The 21,726-nt window shown below is 44.1% G+C and overlaps 1 protein-coding gene across 2 annotated transcripts in view; it reads right to left on the reverse strand.

Moving 5' to 3' along the window:
• POLR3A (RNA polymerase III subunit A) overlaps window positions 1-21,726 on the reverse strand; it is a 45,800-nt gene that overhangs the window by 739 nt on the left and 23,335 nt on the right. Inside the window, exons 16-31 of one of the 2 annotated variants that reach the window (XM_090278278.1) lie at window positions 21,133-21,305; window positions 19,702-19,813; window positions 18,313-18,431; window positions 16,503-16,640; window positions 14,556-14,726; window positions 13,444-13,557; window positions 12,532-12,567; window positions 7,832-7,918; window positions 7,655-7,737; window positions 6,955-7,125; window positions 5,814-5,907; window positions 5,529-5,621; window positions 4,297-4,461; window positions 3,622-3,786; window positions 3,248-3,379; window positions 1,790-1,922 (exon numbers count right to left, since the gene is read on the reverse strand). In XM_090278278.1, the coding sequence (XP_090134404.1) occupies window positions 1,790-1,922; window positions 3,248-3,379; window positions 3,622-3,786; window positions 4,297-4,461; window positions 5,529-5,621; window positions 5,814-5,907; window positions 6,955-7,125; window positions 7,655-7,737; window positions 7,832-7,918; window positions 12,532-12,567; window positions 13,444-13,557; window positions 14,556-14,726; window positions 16,503-16,640; window positions 18,313-18,431; window positions 19,702-19,813; window positions 21,133-21,305 (1,986 nt within the window). The remainder of the gene's footprint in view (window positions 1-1,789; window positions 1,923-3,247; window positions 3,380-3,621; window positions 3,787-4,296; window positions 4,462-5,528; window positions 5,622-5,813; window positions 5,908-6,954; window positions 7,126-7,654; window positions 7,738-7,831; window positions 7,919-12,531; window positions 12,568-13,443; window positions 13,558-14,555; window positions 14,727-16,502; window positions 16,641-18,312; window positions 18,432-19,701; window positions 19,814-21,132; window positions 21,306-21,726) is intronic. The other variant, XM_090278279.1, reaches the window with a different exon arrangement.

A 21,726-nucleotide genomic window follows, 5' to 3' on the forward strand; every position in this document is an offset into this window, starting at 1 on the left:
AGAGAACTCTTTACACTTGGGGAAAGGGTAGTGCCCTCTCACAGCCCTGCTGCTACCTGGAGGCCTACGGATCAGCGGTTCTCTCCGTCTGAGCCAAAGACCCTTTGCATTAAATGCAGCCAGCAAGGCTAGTGAATGATGATCAGGGAATCCCAAGTTTGCCACCCGGTGTCTCCTAACTTAGGGCCTAGAAGAAAAGCAAACAGGATATGATCAGGTGACGATCCCCTCGGAAACAGCATCAGGTACGTGTTCGCTATGCTCAGGAGCCAGGGCTGGGCCAGGTTTAATGGCATCCTGAGCCTTGGGAGATCCAGAGTCCTAACTGGAAACATTTAGAAGACAGGACTCCTTGCAGAGCGACAGAAATAAGGAGGTGGTGCAGATTCTTTCCCAAGCTTCATTTCAGCTTTCTAAGATCCAAATGCTGGGCCCTGCATCAGGCTTCTGGCTCTAAAATAAGCAAATGTGTGCCTACTACATTCTGGGCTTTGTGCTATTGGGAAACCAGAGAGGCAAACAACCAAACTAAAACCAACAGATAGTGAGGACTGGCAGAATGTTACAATGTGTAAAGGACCAGGAGGAGGGGGGCGATTTCAAAGTGGGGGGTGGGGGGTGGCCACACCAGGCACCTAAAGGGATTGGCAGTGGAGGGGCAGTGGGCAGGGCCACAGGAGGGCAGCAGGGCTGCAGCACAGGCCCAGGGCCCTATGTCCTGGTGGCAAGGCTGGGGTGCTGGGTCTTAGCGCCCTTGTGAAGCAGACTTGCTCTTACTTTCATCTTGGCTTTGGCCTTCTCCTGCCCCAAGCTCTGCTCCCTTTTCTTTCCTTCCATCCTTTATTATCTTAAAGAATTATTTCTCTTTCCCTTCACCTGCAACTTATACCCCTTTTGAAAGGCATTTATCTTAAGACATATACTGACTGGGGCCCCAGTAAACCATCAACCTGCTTGGCAAATCCACACAGGAGTAGGAGGCGAGATGGGAAATGGGCACTAGGAAGCAGAGGTCTGGAGGGAGGGGCAGCAGCCAGGCTTGGACACCCTGCATGGGCTAACAGGTTTGTGACTTTGGGAGGCTACTAATCCTCCTATGCCCCAGCCCCTCATGAGCCCCCACTCAAGTCTGCAGGGACTTGGCACGAGAAAGGCTGGAGTAAAGCAGGTTCCTGTGAAGGACTCAAGGAAGAGCCAGGTGAGCAGCAGGCAGCTTTGTGACAGTTCCTGCTTACACTCCCTCTCTCCCAGGCCCCCGGTGAGATGCACTATGTTGTTGGGGGATAAGGGCAGCCCAGAGCGAGGTTCTGCAGTCAGGCATGATGGGAAGCAAGTTGGTTTCTTTGTTCTTCTCAGGTGTGAGAGGGTTTAATATCTATACCTCACAGAGGTGCTAAGATATGGGCATTTAAGGTATCTGGCACTGGGGCTGCCCTTCCCAGCCATTAGGACAACAGACACATGGTACTGCCCCTCTCCTGCCAGCTCTGGTGTCATACAGACTGCAAAAGTTCCTACATGTCCAAGGTCAATCTTTTTCTTCTTGGACCAAAAACTGATTGTACTAACAGAGAAGCCTTCTAATAATAGATGAGGGGATGCAGGATGCTCCTGTCAAGCTTTGGAAATAAAAGATTGACTGGTTCTAATTCCATGATCAGTAACTTTATTTTTGAAAAAAGGAAAGCCCTGCCTATTCAGTTTGTTCACTTCCCAAAAAGGCCCAGCCAATGTCTAAGTTACAAACAACCAAGGTGCCTGGTTATGCTCTTAGAAACACCAAACCTACCACACACGGAGTCCTTCTGCCCAAAGTAGGCAGCGTCAAAGAGGTGGTCAGCTGTCTTCTCAAAGGAGGCCAGCATCAGTACACTCTCCTTCATCTTGGCCAGGCCAAACCTAGTAATGCCCAGGACTTCACCCTGTGTTAAGGGATAAACGTGTCTGAGTGGTAACTCATGCCACTTATGAAAGCTCAAAACCAAACCACATCCATGGTATCCCCTCAACAGAATAAGCAAAAATCAGGCAAATACAGTAGTTGTTCAAGTCACAACCTCAGGTTTGCACAGCATCCAAACAGCTGTCTGCCCCACCTGTGTCTCATTGAGGTCATCAGTCATGGACGGCATGGATCCTTACACTCACAAGCAGGTGCCGGTGGAACAAAGAATTAAGAACTGAGAATGAGAGTTAAGCGTCTAACTTTAGAAAAAAAAGAGAGTACTTCTGAAGATGTTTATTATGGCTTAAAGAGCTCAAAATTCAACTTAAAAATCTCAAAGCAGGGATGGAGTTAAGTAAATTTAGGTGTTTCTGCTCAAAGGAGTACGGGGGCCATTATTAAAAAAGTATACTTAAAAACTATGCAACAACATGCAAAATACAATGTTAAATAAAAAAGGATAAAAAACTGGTGTCCATGCCCTGGCTGATGTGGCTCAGTGGACTGAGCACCGGCCTATGAACCAAAGGGTCACCGGTTCAATTCCCAGTCAGGGCACATGCCTGGGTTGCGGGCCAGGTCCCCAGTTGGAGGTGCATGACAGGCAACCACGCATTGTTGTTTCTCTTGTCTCTCCCTCTCTTTTTCCCTCCTTCCTCTGTCTCTAAAAATAAATAAATAAATTCTTTAAAATAAAAATACTGGTGTCCACTATTCACTGCAACCACAGTAACATAATATATGCATGTAGAATAGGACTGAAAGGAAGACTTAAAAAATGACAGCCTTACTTAGGTGGTAGGAATGGGCCACTTCTCCCACCTAGTTTCTGAACATTCTGCAATACAGGACAGGTCTGAATGGGAAGCGTCATGGAAACCTGTCGTCATGTAGCATCGCTAGAGAAAAGACACTTTTTGGGAAAGAAAAAAATGTAACCAACCAACCTCAGTTCCCGCCCCAAGGTCATGTTAAACTTATTCTTTTCCTGGAAATGGCTACAGAAGTGGTGTGATGAATACCTTCAATAGGGAATAAACACCTCAGTCTGCCAGGAAATTCTTGTCCTTTCGTCAATGGCTAGCTTTGCTTTAGGACAAAACTTCTAATAAGAACAAAAACCATGCTCCACCTCAGATCATGAGGTAGCAATGTTTGTATTAGAATTTTACCAGAACAGCCAGCCTGACCACCATGCTTTGGTTTTGGAGGGATAATGCCATCTTATTTTCTCTCAATGTATTCTCCATGTCTTAGAAGCTCAATAACTTCCTTCTCCTGAGATTGGTCCCTTCCACAAACCTTGTAGGTCATCAGGTCAGAGAGCAGCATCACATGCCGCCTGTCGATGCTCATGCCGTGGTTGACCATCGTGTACTGGATCTCGTTGATGATAGTGGTCCGAGCAGCTTCAATGCCCAGAGTTTTCTCCACCTATGGAGAGCCAGTATGAGTGGAAGCAGCCACTCCTGGAGTGCTACCAACTTCTCTCTACGTCCTCCTCAGCCCTACAGGTTCACGGCAAGCCCCACACCCTTTCCCAGTAATAGATGTTTCGCTGCAGACCCAGAGCCAACAGCAAGGACTCAGGAGTGTGCCAGGAAACAGCTGAGGGTCTGGAGGGGGCACCAAGGGAGACAGGATGACTGTAAGGGACCCCTTGGTGTGAGTAGTACCTCATACGTGTTATTGGAGGTGGTTCGGGTGCCTTTCACACCGTGGGTGGCCATGACTGCCCGCAGGTTATCACCCTCCACCAGGAGCTTGTACTTCTCCTTCCCGCTCTGCTCATCGATGTGGATGACAGCTCTAGATACCTCTGGGATGCCCTGCACCACCACCTGGACTCAGAGACATGGAAGGCTTGAGACCCTGCAGTGCCTATGGCCCCCACCAACCTGGCAGCCTCAGAAACCCCAGCAGCAGTGAGAATGGGGAACATCGAGCCCTGGGTTTGTTAGCTGGATCATCCCTGTTTCTCAGTGGTGAGCATCAGTAACATGCCAAACCCAGAAGTGCCTATGTACCATTCTGGGAATTAGAGAGAAAAACAGAAGTTCAGGGAACAATGTCCTTTTGGACTATCAGTTTTATGAGAAAACAGAAAGAAATCTAACAGACAGTTGGCATGACAGTGCTAAGAAGGAAAAAAAAAAAAAAAAAACCAGACTGATTCCTTAGGAATGTGGCAAAGAAGATATAAAGAAATGGGGTGCCAGTCTCAGTCTCAGTAGTGGCAGAGTCCTTTGCTGGCACCTCAATATTCCCGTCAGAGGTAAATGTGGTCTCTCCCTTTACAAATCTCCTGGCATTCGGCTGGGTAGGGCCCTGGAAGGTGACTGTCGTCTCACCTTGGGGAGATCCTCTTTCAGGAACTGAAGCACATAGTACATGGAACTCTTGCTGTTCTCTCGGGGGGTGACACACACCACAGCCTCGCCATGAACAGCCACATCACCCGGCTTCACACGGAGCTTGGATGTGCAGATAGAATACCGCACCGTCTCGGCGTTCACCTGCAAGATGCCCAGGTGTGGGCCACATGCCCAGGACATTACTGACAAGGGTTTGGAGCCTTTGATTCTAGTGTTTCTCAGCCTTTTTCCATCATTGTACCTCTAAAAAGCCTTTTCGGGCATTTTTTCCCCATTCTCTCTCCCCAACATAAAATTTTAATACCAGATATATACTGTGTCTTTGTGTGCTGTATGTATATTTGTGCTTTATTCATAAAAAGAGGTTTTTATAGCCTCCACCCTCACCCCACTGAAAAGGCATGCTCAGGTCACGGCTGCATGCAGGCGCTCCAGGGGCGTTTCAGGGAGGCTGGAGGTTAGTGGCCAGGCTGATCTAAAAGCACCAGTGAAGCCTCCCCTTTCCCGGCTTCACTACGACTGTTACATTCCTTAGTGCTGCCCCACTCTTCTGGGAAAAGGGCCACAAGGAAGGTGGCCAGAGCCAGGCTAGAGAAATCCCCAACCTGGAGAACTGGCCACTCAATTTGGGCCATCTTTCCACTGGACAACACATGAACTTGTTACTTGAGAGAATGGCATAGGGAATGTGCGAAGACTAGTATAGATTTCAACTACTTGAAAGAGAAAAGTGCCAGGAAGTTACTCAGTTTGCACCCTGAGAAAGGCTAATAATCTTTCAACTGTTACCTCTATGAAACTGCCAATATAACCAAGGCTAACCCATCCAAAAACATGTACCAAGCTAGCCAGGCACTGTGCTGGTGCTGGGGGCCACAGATGTGTAAGACAGACAGTTCTATGGTCCCTAAACACTGGGAAGATGAACAAGGAGACCGATTATTGTAACACTTTGTCACAGTGAATTGGTATTGTGGTCTGCACAAAATTTCAACTAATTTCCTATGTGTCTTTAGAAGGCAATGTCTGTGTCAGAGGCAGGTTTAGAAAGACAGAATGTGAAGACACAGCAGACTCCCACAGAACGACCAAAGGAAAGCCTCTGTAATGCTTCTTGGGTCTTGCTTCGCTCCTGCCCTAGTTTAGTAGCATCTAGCTTGGGACTAAGAGAGGACGGCTTCCTCTACACATTTAATTATGTGACTCACTTCCAGTCTCAGAAGTCTAATCCGTTCCAGGGAGAGCTTGACGAGAATAAAGCAATCATCAGGAAGAAACACTTCTTCGATATACTCTGAAATCTGTAGTGTCAGAAGATCAGAATGTTAATCAGTCACCTTTCCCTTTCCTAAGAGCATTCACCATCCGCTCTTTTTTTAAGGACCTAGAGCAGGGTGAACAAACTAACTGGTTTATCCACTGCAACTGGTTTTCTACTTCGTTGCAACACTGCCGATCTAGTTTGCTGGGCAGTAAGAAGGATTTCTCCTTACCTCTCCCAAGAGGGTTTTCTCAATTCTCCCTTTCACAAGGCGAGCATAATCCGCATCGTCATCCTTGTCTAGCTGTGCTGTGATGATTGGAGTGCTATAAGAAATAAAGGAGAAATAATTACAGCACAAGGAGTAAGCCTGCTTGAAGACAGCTGCTTTGTTAAACCCGAGTACCACTGAGAATCCTGATGTTAAAAGCACCTGTAACTTACTGAGTATTCACTGTGTGTCACGCATGCTCCTTCAGACAGTCTCATTTACATTTACTATTTTTGGATCACAGGAGGCAAACCACTCTACCAGTGAATGCAATGACTTTCAGAAAATTCCTTCTGACCAAGTAAACCTACCTCTTCCTCTTTGGTCCTAATAGGTAGTTAATTTCGTTCCCTTCCCTGAATAAACTGGTCCTTTGTGTATTAACGGCTTCCTCCATCCCTTTCTCCCACTCACATTACCTGCTCTCCAGGACACCTCCAGCTTCCCCAACAACTACTTTTCAGCGTCCACCCTCACTGTCCTGGATGGGTCCCCTGAACACTCACTCCTGGAAGAGATCTGACCAGCCCAGAGGAGGCAGGCAGAGCTCCTGCCACCCTGGAGATTAGTTGCTGTTCTAGAGCCAAGTGCAGTTCTTTCATTTAATGCTGTTTGCTATTTCTGTAGATTCAGATCATAGGTGAATCATCATTTTGTCATCAAATGCACTGTAATATAATTCTATCTTTTCTAGTCTCAGATCACCTGCAGATCCTATCATGAAATCATGCAGGAGTCACAGAATATGGCCACAGTCCAATTGGTAGACATGGTAGTCAGGTGAGGTCAGGCTGGGAGTATGACATAATAAAAGTCTGAAATGTACAGTGATACACTGCAATCATTTTCCAGTAGCTTTTCTTTAAAATGTTTCTCTTTCATGTGACCTGTGGCCATTAAAAACCACTTTTTCAATTTTGAGTGTATCTAGTTTCAAGTTACTTTTTGAGTGGGTTTTTAAAAAACTAAAATATGATTAATACAAGCATGCCACTGGAGTTTGAGATACTGCCCATTTAAATAGCACATCGGACAAGAGGATCACCATTTCTCAGAAAACATGACAAGCAGTATGGGAACAGAGGGGACGAAGGCAGGGCACCTGATGGCCTTGGAAGCGTTGATGATCTCTTTGATCCGGGGCACACCCAGGGTGATGTTCATAGATGCCACGCCTGCAAAGTGAAAAGTCTTCAGGGTCATCTGGGTGCCTGGTTCACCAATGCTCTGGGCGCAGAGTGCGCCTACTGCAGAACCTGGCTCCATCTGTGCCCTGGAAGGAAAAGACATGAATGAAAAGTCTAGCAAAACTGCTAGGGAGAGGCTTCTGGTTATCTCCTTTCAATGGCAAAAATGTAGATGCCTTTAGGGTCAGGAAGGAATTGGGATTGAGCCAGGCTGTGCTTGTGATCAGGGAAAACCTGTCACAGATCACTAACAGGTGCAGACAGGGAGACATGATGCTCAGAGGGGTCCGATAATAAAAGTGAACACTGTGTGGCTACTTGTGGTCAATGTGCAATGCCTGGGTCCAAATACCTACTGTCCCAAGAAGATATAAGGTGGAGTCAGTAGGCAGCACCTGCCAAATATATAGGTAGTTTCTCTGGGGGGAGAAAACACTTGGAAATTTCTCTGCATTATTTCCACATCTTGGAGCATCCAGTCTATCTACCCACTGGAATCCCTCGGTAAGATGTGAGAGAAGCTGCTCAAATACTGGCAGTCAATAAATGGTGCTGGTGCAGAATTTATGGGATCCATGTGACTGCCTCGCAGTCTAAGACAATTAGCATCCATACCTCATGTACTTGTCCCTACAGGTCTCCAGGAACTTTTCTATTTGGGTCGGGGTGATCCGGTCCAACTGGTATAGCACGCGGGGCTAGAAGAACAAACCAAGTCCAGAGTTAGGGTTGGCAGCACCTGAAAACACCTTGGTGTCACGTCCCTCCCACCTGTCAGGGAAAGCCGCTCACCTCTGTTGTGCCATTGTCGTTGATGCCATACTTATCTCTGGTTTTCTTGATCTTCTCAGAAACCCCCTTAATGAATTTTTTTATTTCCTGAAAGATTACACAGCAAACATCAGTTGTGTATTTCTCAGTAATTCTGACGGCATGATGTGTTTTATAAATTTCTGTAATATGAGGAGCCCATCATATGTTAGTGATAGCTAAATATATACTATAAGGGATGTACTATGGATTAAGTTCCTATTACAAAATGTTTTTCTAAGGAATACACAAAATTGTCCACAGCCTGGACACACCACTCATGGGTTGAGGGGTGTCTAAGGCCTTTTTACTCCAATAAGGCTTCAACAATGGCACGTTCCAGCGACTCTCCTGGTCCTGCTATGTTGCCCTTTTGCAGCACCAGGATTAGCCTTTGTATTTGCCACCTTCTCTTCTGCTCTCCTAGCACACCACACTGCCTGCATTCACACAGCTCAAACAGGGAGAAGTGTACCATTTATACTTTTAGTCTCTATTAAGTTTTGAATCTCCTCTGAAGTCATTATGATCAGTTTAAATACTTACAAGCTAAAGCATAGCTTTGCAGACATTGCATACATTTTGAACACGTTTTGAGCTTGCCTTCGCTGCAAAGGAAATACTCCCAAATTCAGCTTCTCACTCTGTCTCTCACCTCTGCATCACTCCCTCAGTCTCACACTCCCTTCCCACACACAATAGAACTTTGGAAGGATTCCTGCAAACCACTCTAAAAGCCAGAAATGAAACATTAGTATATTTGTTATTCCTGCTGTATTTAAGAACAGTACTCTTAAAAAAAAAAAAAAGAGCTACAACAAAAATGGAAAGAACAGTACTCTAAGCCCCAGAATGGCAACTAAATGGAGCAAGGAAGGTGAGAAGCACATCCTGTGGAGGGTACACAGGGCAGGGCTAGAGACTATGGATTTAACTCAAAGTTTTATGGCAAGAGCTCCAAGGGAAAAAACCTGTCTGTTTACAAATGATAGTGTGTCTGTAAAATAAACCTAGCCTCATGGTCCTTCCTAGAACCAGAATCAGCCAGCACCTCTTCTTGGGGAGTGCTTCTGAAGGGGGTATGGTGTACTTTAATGAGCTACCCTCATCAAAGTCCTGCTCTCGGGGGGAGGCGGGAGAAGGTCTCACTTGAGGCACAACAGGACTGAATTTGTAAAAAATTTTTAATTACTGATTTGAGAGAAAGAAGAGAAACTGATTTGTTGTTCCACTTATTCATGCATTTATTGGTTCCTTCTTGTATGTGCCCTGACTGGTGACTGAACCTGCAACCTTGGCGTATCAGGATGATGCTCCAACTAACTGAGCTACCCATCCAGGGAAAGAATGACTTTTAGAGTACTTCTCATATGAGCTGATGGCACACACAGTGCAGTAGCAGCGGTCCTTTAGAAGTCACTGAAATGCAGTCCTGGGAACAGAAATTCTTTGCTGTTTTGATCCAGGGGCTTTTGAGAATATGGGGAGAATGGACAGACTGCATTTCTCTTCAGCAGCCCTCTGGGAAATACAGTTTCCCTCAATGACTGGATAAATGATGGTGAGTGAGCATGAATGGCACTCTGGCCAACAGTAGGCGTCCGGCTGCATGGACTGACCAATGAGTGAGCTGGCCCAAGGATGGACTGCATATTGTGGCTACAAAGCCTTGAGATCTTGTTCCTGGATTCTGAGGTTGGCTGAGAGGTCCCCGAGGAGATCAGCAACACCTGCCACAAGTCTCCTCACTTAATATCACATAGCTAAAAACACCTAGTGTTGTCTGAAACAAATGTTTTAAAATGCAGAGGAGGAAGAAGCGTGGCCAGGTGCACACTGCTGGTTCACCTCACTCACTAATTTGAGCCTAGGGTGGGATGGGGCCTTGGCTTTACCTCTGTAGAGGTGCTGGGGGTATCCAGGTAAGAGGGAGGGTGTAGAAACCTTTGGTGAATGGAGACCCTGATAAAGGCTGGCAGCAGCTGCCCTCACACCCTCCTCAGCCTACCTGGCCAGCTGTCCCCAAACTGTTCCTAATATCCAGTGTGCCGAGATAATCCTCGGGGTTGGAGTCTGTGAATTCGTCTAATCTTTGTGGGATGGCAGTGTGGGGGCAGGGGGCATCCTAGAGTCCAGGACACTTTTTGAAGAGCCATATGGGCTGGCAGTCAGTCTCAGTCTGGAAATGAAATAGCCCTTTGGAGTTACTTGCACATTCCCCAGGTCAAGGAGTAGCTGCCCCTGTCCCTGTGACCTGAAGGTATCAGTGTGAGGTGAACAGGTTTCCTAAAATCTACTTTGCAGCACCCATGAACAGTCTGGCTAAACGATCCCAAAGGGCATTAAATGACTACTCTGTCTCCAACCTCATTAAAATGAAGCTGCTGGGTATCTAATATGCAAAGCTTGCACAATATTGTTTCCTTTTTTTCCACTTATATAAAGTACCTTACTGACCACCACCACCAACAAAAAAAATACTGTAGAAGAATGTCTTGATGTGTGCTGTGCTCATTCCAAGGCAATGCATTAGGAATTTTACTCTTACTGTAGCTAGTGGAGCAACTTTAATGTTCTTAGTAACAGATGCTTTTCCAAAAAGAAGAAAAAATCACACTTTACTGGGAGCTGAAATTTATATCTATCTTATCCAGCCTGTTTGATTTTATTCTGGGTATTGGTATTGATGTTTATTTTCCCTTGGAAGCAGGTAAGGAGAAATGGGTATATAACAGAAAACAGCATATGATGCTTTGTTTGAGCCGGACTTTCTCTATGACGGTAAGATGGCTGGGAGGGGGCAGTTGGCAGAGGTTGAACTTTGCTACTGTCTTGCTTCCCTTGATTAAATGGAGCTTAGCAGAAAAGACTGAACCAGGAGACCATTTTCACAAAAATAAACCCTGTAAGGTACCTATAGTGAGCATAACACTTACTAACCCAGTTCTATCCTAACATTGCAAAAATAAATCTCTTTAGCCTCCCATAGACTACCTAGCAATTTGTTACCTCCCCTTCTGAAAGTAAAACCAGTCCATGGCTCATGGGCCCTTCTCTGTTAGCTACTGTACAGCTCCGCGAGCCCTCCCTCTGCGGTAGCATGGCATCACCCCCAGCCCTCCAGAGCAGAGGACACCGAGGGGCCAAAGGCAGTCAGGGGCGTGGCCAAGGCGACAGGCCTCTCCATGGAGTCAGATGCTTTCTCCAAAGTCTGCTCTTGGGGCAGAGGTTTCTGCAATGTCATCTTGGCTCACTGCAAATTTCAGTCTATATCCTGGGAGCCCAGGTGACCAAGAGGCTATCTGTGGAGTCCATCACACCTTGGTTATCCCTTGTTCACGAACACAGCCTTTTCATGGCCAAGTTGCTGTCTTCTCATTGAGAAAGTGTGGAGATACATTCAGCCATAGTTGTACATACAAAGGACTTTTATTAATTTGCAAGAACTTGAAAATTCTCAAGACTTTTCTAAAAGAGAAACTCCCTAGGCTTACTCACTAATTACAAGTTTGGGACTGCATTTTCAGATACAGCCAGTTATTGAAAACCAGAGAAGGAAATTAGAGCTGGAGAGGGCAGTGGAGCAATCTCTCCTGGAGTGACTCTGACTAACAGTGGGAATATTCAAAGGCAGTAATGCCCTCTGCCACTTTATTTTTTCTATATGTTACTCAGTGTAAAGAGACTCTTTCATATTGCTCATTTCCTCCCCCAGCCTACTTGTCTAGATGTCGTTGTATCCTTTTGGGCAAGCTCCTGAAAGCCCTCTTGGCTCAGATGATGCCATTTGATCGCCAGGTGTTAAAGGCTGCCCCACCTGTTGGCTCAGGGAAACCGGAATGGGAGCCTACAGCAGAGCAAACCCAGGGGATTTTCATCTGTGAGGAGCTTTGCACGTATAGGAGCAGAGAGGACACACCTAAAGCCATCCCCCAGCTAAGGCACTAGAAATGAGATCTTTCAGCTGCCGCCCACAGGGTCCCACTTCCAGTGGCTTTGCTGAAATGACTTTCCTTACACAAAAATTAAATATTCTTGAGATTAAAATAAAGAACAACTCATTTTGCAGAAATAAAAACTGAAATAGACTTCAAAGAATTCAACTGCATCAATCCATGCATACTACAGGGAACTAACAACATGGCAAACGGCAGGCAATTAATCACACGATTAACCAGCAGTTAAATTCTCACACTCACGCCACAGCAGTCTGTAAGCACAGGCATCCCCTCTGGCAGGACCAGGGCTCAACATGCCACTTAGGAGCTGCCTCCGCTGCCTCAGCTCTGGCATGGACTAGAGCCAGAGAACATTTCTGAGGCTCAGGCATATCAGTCTGGCCTGCGGATTTTGAACCCTCTTGGCAAAACTAAGTTCATCAGATTGTGAGCTTAGTGAAGGGCAAGGACATGTTTAGTCATCTTTGTGTCCCCAGGATCTGCACAGTGTGTAACATAGTGACGGCTGAACGAGTGCTTGCTGACTAAATAAACACTGCAGGTCAGAAGGTCACCCGTTAAACCTTGTCAAAGGCAAGAAAGGCACCAGTCCAAAGCGATGAACAGGGAAGCTGTCTGCCAGCACTGGGATGCAAATCTGTTGTCTCCGGTGCAGGCAAAGAGCTGGGACACTGCTAGAGTTCACTCCTTTATGCTCAGCAGTCAGCATGCTAAGTGCATTACCTCGTTATATTTCTCATAGCCTGTCTCAGTTAAGGTCTTCAAGGATAAACAGAGAAATAAATAAGTATATTAAGCAGAAAAACAAAATCACAATTCTAATTTCTTAAAAAAAAAAAATCTGTGGGGAAAAAAATCAAACAAAGGCAACTAGCCTAGCCACACTCTTGTTGATTTTAAACACAGTAAATTCTGTAAGATTCTCTTTTTCACCTTTCACCTCAACATATGAAAGGAAGTAAAGAGCTTCCTTAACTAAAAGCATTCTTAAAAGTTTCACTTTGTGGTTTTTATTTTTGATATACTAAAAGGGATTCAGTACTGCTGATTTTTTGCTGCATTTGAATCACAAGTCAGTACATAAAGAAAACCACATTTCTGTATCCCTTTGCTTTTGATAATAACCACAATTATAAGTAGGAAGGAGCTGTGTGAGCAGGTCAGTGGCATTAAAAAAACAAAACAAAACAAACAAAACCTTAAGGGGACATCAAGATAACAGCTCCCTGGAAGGAAAAGGAAGGCAGACTCCATGGATTTCTGATCCATACCATAGTAGGAGAAAGAGCAATTTAAAATAAAAGGTACTGAAACAATACCACTACTAATAAAAATTATTGGGATTCAGAATGACAAAGGGAAGAGCTGGTCTACAGGACAAGAAAGTGATTGTAGGGTGTTGATAGGGGTTGGGTTAAAAAAAAAAAAAAACCAATTCTCTAGCCAAAGCATTTTTCTTCTAATACAAAAGCACTTGTGTAAAAGCCATAAACTAAGAAAGACGTAAGATAAATTCTTCATGTTGGCTAGTTAATTTCCTACATAAACCCCCCAGCTCATAAAATTCACCTACTGGCACTTGGCAAACAATTTCGTGACAGCCAAGTCAGGTGTTACCAGCACTGTGAAGCTTACCTGCAGGAAGCTGTCCTGGCAGCAGAGGAACTCATTCTTCTTCATGATGGACTCAGTGGTTAGGATCAGTTCATTTTTACTGAGAGCAGGCTCGCTCTGACATGGGAAGACTGCCTCAAGTATTAAAAGGAAATGGTGGGATGTGTGAGGGCAATGGAGAAGGGGACAATATTAAATGTAAGAATTTATAAAAAACAGAACAACTATACTCAGAGGGATCTTCTAGCAACCTGCGGAGTTTTTTCACCCTCAAAACAAATTTTAGACTCTACCTTTAATATGAAGGTAAAACAGGGTAAACTGATACTACACCTTACACAAAAGACTTCTGGGCTAGTCAGTGGATACTGCTGCATTACTCCCTAAACTTTGCCCCAACCCAGATTTGCATTAAAAATACAAATTGTTGGTGGGAGGGGGATATAAGGGGACTAAACGGTAATGGGGTTGGGGGGAACCACAATAAAAGTTAAATTAAAAAAATACAAATTGTTGTTTTTAAAAAACCCCAATATTTTAAGAGTGAAACTATGCCTCCACCCTCAAGCTCACAGAATTTCCTCAGAGTTTTAATGGCGACATATCATCCTAATGCAGAGGCAGACCATTATGTATCTGAGCTCTCCTACACTGATGGTTTGCCTCTACTATAAACAATGCTGGGAAAACATTCTTGGTGCATTTAGATCATTTCTGTAGGAGTAGATTCCCATAGGTAGAACTATATATGGGGTCAAAAGGCACCCACATTTAAATTCAGATCAGTACTGTTGAACTACCTTCTAAAAAGGTTGTTCTCAATTATATCCCCAGTTAAAATATGTGAAATGTGCCTGCTTTTCAACACCCATGACTTCTAACACTGGCCACTATTACAACAGAAACCAAAGGCCTCTTCTGTTGGCATCTGAGTACTAGATTTTGAAACTGAGAAAACAGCTTTCATTTAATATTTGGGAAAATCATGCAGAGTAACACAAAAATAAAAATACCAAGCCAGTAGTTGGGTAGATATGACTGAGCATTAACTGTGTGTGATTTTCCGAAGAGTACCTCCATTCTAAAGAAATGTCCTCGAAAACACTCTAACCCGATATAATACTAAATCTTACTTTGATGTTGTCCAGAACTCTTTTAAACTCCAAGGGTTCATCTTTTCCTTCCATAGCAGCAGGATCTAAGCCATCTCCCCCGTAAATGAACTGTATAATATCACCCGTAGAGCTTCGGACTGTCAAATCATACTGTGAGCAAAGATCTTCAAGGGACTTGACAAGCCTTCTCTAAAGGGAAAGAAATAGAGGACACAAAGCTCACCTGCTTTGGGAAGACTAGTCACACGTGCAGAGTATGAGATCTGCAATTCTAAGTTTCAAGGTTACTGGCCATTAATCAGATAAAAACATTTTATAAGGAATTCCTTAAAAAAAAGATTCCCTTGACCCCAAGAACAAGGCCAAGAGTGCCTCACTAGCTTGTCCAGTGGGATTTAGAATATGCCCCAATCTTCAGCACTTTAGTGTTTTTTAGAATACATGCAATTTAAACCCCATCAACCCCAAAGGAATATGCAAACACTGTTTTCCTAGCCTGCTTTGCCTTCCCTCTCTTTCTCCCTAAGGTATAAATTAATGCAATAGCTTTGCACTTCTAAACACAACTTAATCTAGGACCCCTGTGGACTTCAATATGAATTACAGAGGATCAGGTGCAGACCCTCTTCTGGGACAGAGGGGAAAGAAGAGAGAACAGGGAAGGCATTGTGCTTGAACCAGCAGGCAGCAGCCATTTCTCAAATCTGCTTAGGGAAAACCTTCCACCAGCAGAACACACTCCAGCCATCAATGCGACAGTGGCTCAGTGAATTAAAAAGAAAGCTTCCAGGCAACTTCAAAACAAAAATCCCTCATGCCAGAACTAATTTGTTCTACGTTAACACATTGCTCTGGGAAAGTCACACTCTACTCTAAAAGATAAAGACAAAAATAAAGTCAAAAGGCATTCTGGCAACAGTGGTAAAAGCATTTCAGTCTGTTGGGCTTTTGACAAAAGCAGCACACTCCAAAACTGAAGGGCAATTTCCCATCAGAAGACGATTAAAAGGGAGGTATCAGTAATGACACATGAGGTGCAAAAGAGGTTAGAGAAATAGGTGTCTTTTGACCTGAGTCCATTTTCACCTTCATCAGCCTTGTTTGTTCTGGCCCACTTATTTTCATCTCTGAATTATCAATCCTGGTTTCCCAGTTTGCAAAGGATCATGCTTCTCAAACTGGGATCTACAATGGGGAGAATGGGGACACAAAACTACAGCAAGTTCATGGCCTAGCAAGTTACAGTGTTAACTTTCCTCAGTGTTGTAACTAGATAAAAACATTAACATTAAAAAAGAAACATATTATGGAGCACACAGAGTAGAACTAAAAACTAGACTGAAAAAGATATCCTTTGCTTGTGGTTTTATAGAAGAACAAAGCAGGAATGTGTTTCCACTCCTCTGCCTTTGGGGGTACCTTTGTGGCATTCTGAGAAGCACAGTCATAGGAAACCCTCTAGTTTAGCCCTGTCTGCCTGAGCCTATTATCCTAGAACTCTACACCCAGTGGAAAGCCTTCCCTCATGTGGGCGGCACCAGAATAGGTTCTTGGAGTCAATGAGTGATACTAATAATGAATTACATAAATAGTGGCAAAGTGAGAAGCAGAGTCCTCTCAATAAATAGGAGGTATATACTGTCACGCCCGTTATCATGCAATACAAAACAGGCTCAGCGGGGTTCAATGCTGTGTGCACCTCCAGTCCACGTGTTCCTCTAACAGAGCTTTGGTATGTGTGATTCTGGCCTGTTCTTGATCATTCGAGGTACTTAAGACTTGGAACATCAACACTATCCTTTTTTATTTCTTTCTAGGGCACCTATGTTTCTTTGTTTTTCCTTTTAAATACCAAGAGAGGATAAATTTTAGCTCATGCACAAAATATGTAAACACTAAGCAGTTAAAATCCACATGCGGCCCTGTCCTACTCTGTTGCTAATGGCCTACATTCCTTTAAATTACCTGCATGTATCCTGTTTCAGCTGTCTTTACAGCTGTGTCGACTAGACCTTCCCGGCCAGCCATTGTGTGGAAGAAAAACTCGGTTGGTGTCAAACCAGAATAAAAGCTATTAGCCACAAAACCTTTGGCAGCTGGAAGCTAGAGAGAGGCAGAAAAAAAAGAAAAGTCAAGCAACAAAAAGAAGTTCATGGTTCACCATTCTAAAACCCATTCATATCAGAAAATGCCACACTTTCAAGCTATAAATACCTGGCCAATGCACTTTCACGAAGTGGCAGGCTTTAGATACCCTCTCCTAAAAGAGAAATAATTTGTCCCAACCCAGCCTCACTAAAGACAAGGAGGGTGAGGCCCAGCCAGAGCTGGTGCTGGTGCCAGTTGCAGACAAGTGGCTCAGGAGAGGGAAACCAAAGCCCGGGTTGCGATCAATAGAGCAGGCAGGCAGTCAAGGCCCCCAGAGGGCATTCCCTGCCCGTGGCAGCCTGCCCAACTCCTGGGAAATGACTCCCCTACAAACAGCCTTCCTGTTGGCCAGGTCTGCCCACCTCCAAAAACACAGCCCTGTGCTGCTAATGTTTAGGGGGTTTTGTTGTAGGGTGCTAAAAATGTTCTAAAATTAGATTATGGCAATGATTATCCAACTATTCGAATACACTAAGTCACTGAATGGGTACACTTTGAACGGGTGACTATGACATATAAAATTTATTTTAATAACACTGTAAAAAAATACATATATATGTAAGACACCACGTGAAACAGTCAAATGGCCTTTGATCTGGATAGGTGTATGTTTCTTAGCTGACAATCTAGATGAACAGACCAGCATACTTTCTTATCTTGTTTAAGGGGCAGCTGCTATATTCATAGTCATTTCTAGGCAAGCACAGGTTTCCTTAAGTCTAATATGACACTGGTCCAGGGACTAAGAAGTCTGGATGCCCCTGACCTCTCCTCCAAATGAGTCAGGCTGCCTTACAACTGTGAGCCTGACAAGCACAGGCAGGTACCATTGCCATGATCACTTATCTGCCTGACCTCTAGTGAATTCTGATCTTGGGCAGAGGACCTGAATTGGTCCTGGGGGCTACCTGATACAGAGACTATCCGTATCTCAGTACCTACCTCTCTGGGAGGGGATGAACAGAAACACTGCACTTCCATGGAATAGGAGCAGCTGGGACATTTGTGCCTTAATGTGAACAACAGCTGACTCCAAAGCCAGAATTTACTGAGTGACCAAATCTACCTTTAAGTTCCTTAAATACAGATTTAATACTTGCCTGCCCCTGAATCCCATAACAACCTTGGCACAGGTCTGTCTCCTTCTTTTTACACTAGCTCCCAAACCACAAAAGTTAATAGAATTCAGTAGTCATTTATAAGCTGAGTTTGAGAATTCCAGAAAGAAGGGCCTGAAATTTCCTGGTCAGTTTACTGTGGTTTCCACATCACTATTTTCAAATCCTTATACTTTTATGTAAGTGCTTCCTGAAACAAGCATACTGATTGAACATATATATAAGGTAAGTACTTGCTTGATTACTTAAGTTGGATGGGAAACTGAAATCTTCCTCCTCAGAAAGAAAATATACAAGGGGGCATTGTCCAAGTTTTATAGCTGAGTTTAACAAGGCTCCTTATACACGACTCAGTTTGGACTGAAAAGGGAATAACGACCCTGAGCAGTACCCGCCCTTATACAGCATCTCCCGGAGTCACTTGGTTGGCAGCCACAGAGCTTCCATTACTCTCTTCTGCACTGCTGATGGTTGCTCTTCGAAGTTCTGCCTGATCCACGACCGCTTACCTTTGAGTGTTTTTCAAAGTGAGGCAAGGACCTGTTTTCAAAGCCGTCTGGCACTCGGGAGCCACTGATGGCTTGCTGTCCCACACAGGCAATCATCTGCGATATGTTAATGAAGGAACCTAGGGAAGGTCAGGAAGGTAACATTTATTTACTGAAATAACATTAATTGAAGTGCAGGCAGATCTGTGGGATAAAACAGGACCATAACAAGCAGAGCCCTTACCCTTGGTAAGTTCATAATCTAGGGTAGAGCTATCAGTAACAAAAGAAAGGCAGAGCAAGCCAGCACTTCAGGGCTGAAGGAAAGACTTCTAGGTGCACCTTCAAGAAGCAACCAGGTTAGATGACTGGAGGACCTTATGATTGAGAAATAAAAAGATGGGGTGGGGGTGGGGTGTGGAATTCCAAAATGGGTGGAAGCATGGGAAGTAAAGACATAGGAATGGGAAAGTGTGGGGTATGGACCAGGAACAAAAGTAGAATACTGGGGTGAAAGGCAGCAAAGGTAAGAGGTTGGACTTTGTCTGTAAAACATGTACAGAAATAGGAGAAGCATGGAGGTTTTGAATTTGAGCATGGTATCATGAAACCTAATGCTTTAAGGTAAATATGAAATTAAAGCATTTTGCCTTATCACTAAATACTGTATATTATTTTAAAAAGCCCTAGCTTTTAAAAAATGTTGTTTTGTATCTGCGATGATGTGGTAAAAACAATAAATGTGTCATTATAAAAAATAAAGTTGATTTAAAGTTGCTCAAAACACCCTGAAACTCAGAAATCCACACACATTACCAGTAAATTCCTCTAGAAGAGTTAAACTTCCCAAAATGCAAATAGTTCTTTTTCTATATATAGCTGATCCTTGAATAATGTGAGGGTGGGGCACTGGTTGCCTATACAGTCAAAAATCCACATGTAACTTAAGCCAGCTTCCACATACCTGGATTCCCAACTGTGGACCAAAACTACAGATGATTAAAAAAAAACACATTATATAAGTGAACCCATGCCAGTTTAAAACTGTGTTGGTCAAGGTCAATTGTAAATGATTTAAAAAGATACGCTTTAGCCTTGGATGGTGTGGCTCAGTGGATTGAGCACCGGCCTATAAACCAAGGGATCACTGGTTCGATTCCCAGTCAGGGCACATGCCTGGGATGCGGGCCAGGTCCCCGGTTGGGGGTGCGCGAGAGGCAACCACACAGTGATGTTTCTCTCCCTTCCCCTCTCTAAAAATAAATAAAGTTTAGAAAATAAATTTTAAAAAAGATACACTTTTATAAACAAAAGGTCTATTTGAATTCAGGATCGTTACATTTTCCAGAACAAAGCCAGCCAGCCCATATGGAGAAGACAATGCAGGCAGCAGTCAGAGAGCACGCTCACCTTTGGAACCACACAGAGCCATGGTCAGGGGGCTGTTGCTCTTGTCCAGCTCCCGGAGGCAGGCACTGCCGGCATGATCACGGATCACCGACAGCTCCTTCAGGATCAAAGCCTGGTGGGAGAAACGGAGGTGTGTAGTGGAATCACCCTCACTGGCTCTGCTGATCACAAATGTACAATCTGACATTTAAAGAAATTTGAAAAAATTTTAAAAAGATGTCAGATTTCCAAAAGGTAGAGGTTTTAGAGCCTTAGAAAATCAGGATGCCCTATGTATACAAACAAGGTTCCAAAATCAGTGTGTAAGGTAAAAATAATTAGTAACAAAACCTGGAGCAATCCTTTAGATAGCAATGAAGTAAATAGAATGCACATGGCTTTGTGTACAGCAACCTCACCCATACAACAAAATACCTGCATCTATATTACTATTTATACATACACACCTAAATAAATGTATAAAGTGTAAGATAATACTTGTACTATTTATAAAATTTGTTTAGTTTCTCTTGCCAAGAACACATCTGAATTCCCACACGATAATTGTGTGATGAGGAGACTACAGGAATATTTTAGTCCACAAGCTCATCCAGGTTGTCATTCCTCAACTCACAATTTAGGATGCTAAATCACTTAGGAGTTATGGTTCCATTAAAAATGAGTGCTGCTGAGGCCTCAAGTAATTTTCTAGGTGAGAAACATCCATTTCTTTCCCTCTCTCTAACACTTAAATGAGATTGAGACTGAGCTAATAAGGGTGAATACCTTGCACAACTCTTTTTAAAAAATTCACTTCATCAGAAAATTTCTTACTGCTTAAAGAGCCTTTCTTCCATACTTAGGCAAGTTCAAGCCCTGAGCCCAGGCAGAAGGGAGCCAGGCAAACCTGGTGTAGTTAAGACTGCTGACCTCGGCTGCTTCAGCGAAAATGTAGGGCTTTCAAAGGAGGGTGGTGACTCTGATCCTGACACGTGCCGGTCCTGTTGTCAGCTAACCTAGTTTCAAATATGAGGGGTGGGACAGCAATCTGGTATATGACCCTTGACACGAATTTTCCATCTTCTATATTCAAGGCTTTTTCAAAGACCATTTATTTAAACAGCTGCAGTGCTAACCTCTAATGGAAGGATGTCAGAAATAGAAAGGGCAGAAGCATGAAGTATCGGCTCCAGAAGGGGCCCAAGCGCATGTTGGAACTAGAGCAGCCCCATGTGGCCAAATGAACAGACAGGGCTGTGTTTTCACCACCTAAAATGTGGTGAAAGGAATGTAATAGGGATCTGATTGAAGACCTTCCCCTCATTAAACAAATGAGAACACAGACAAGCAGCACCAGGCCACTGCCTTTCTTTACCACTCCCCTCTGCTACCTTCTCTTCATCCTATGAGCATGAAGTAGTTGAACTGACCGAACCAAAGAGCCACACTCACCTCCAGAGTCTCCTCAGCAGTGCAACCAGGCTGCTGCTGCAGCTTGCCTGTGTTTAGGGCTTCAATGTACTCATCACATTTTTTGTAGCCAGCATTCAGCAACTCATACTTGGCCTTGAGTAGCCCTTGACCAGGTGTGACATCACCAATCCCAATTGAGAATCCACGGTTTGCTGTAGAATAGTTGGCAGGTAAAGCGGGAAGATAGAGTCATGGATGTCAGTCAACCTACTATGTGGGAACAACTTTATAACTTCAGAGAATCTGCCATAATTCAATTAAATTAAAATGTAGCCCTGGCCTGGTAGCTCAGCTGGATAGATGTCATCTCAATGCACCAAGGTTGTGGGTTCAATCCTGGTCTGGGCACATACAAGAATCAACAAATGATTACATGGATGGGTAGAACAACAAATCGATGTTTCTCTCTCAAAAACAAACAAACAAACAAAAATAAACTTACTTTATCAGTCCCTAAGGAGTTACACAATCATGACTAAGATGCACTAACTCCTCTCAGAGACCTTACAACTTAGTGTGGAGCATGTTGATATCTCAACTAACTATAATATAAAGCAGACTGCAATACCAGAG

The sequence above is a fragment of the Furipterus horrens genome, unplaced genomic scaffold (genome assembly GCF_987537825.1).
Source record: "Furipterus horrens unplaced genomic scaffold, mFurHor1.1.pri manual_scaffold_5, whole genome shotgun sequence".
Taxonomy (NCBI): domain Eukaryota; kingdom Metazoa; phylum Chordata; class Mammalia; order Chiroptera; family Furipteridae; genus Furipterus; species Furipterus horrens.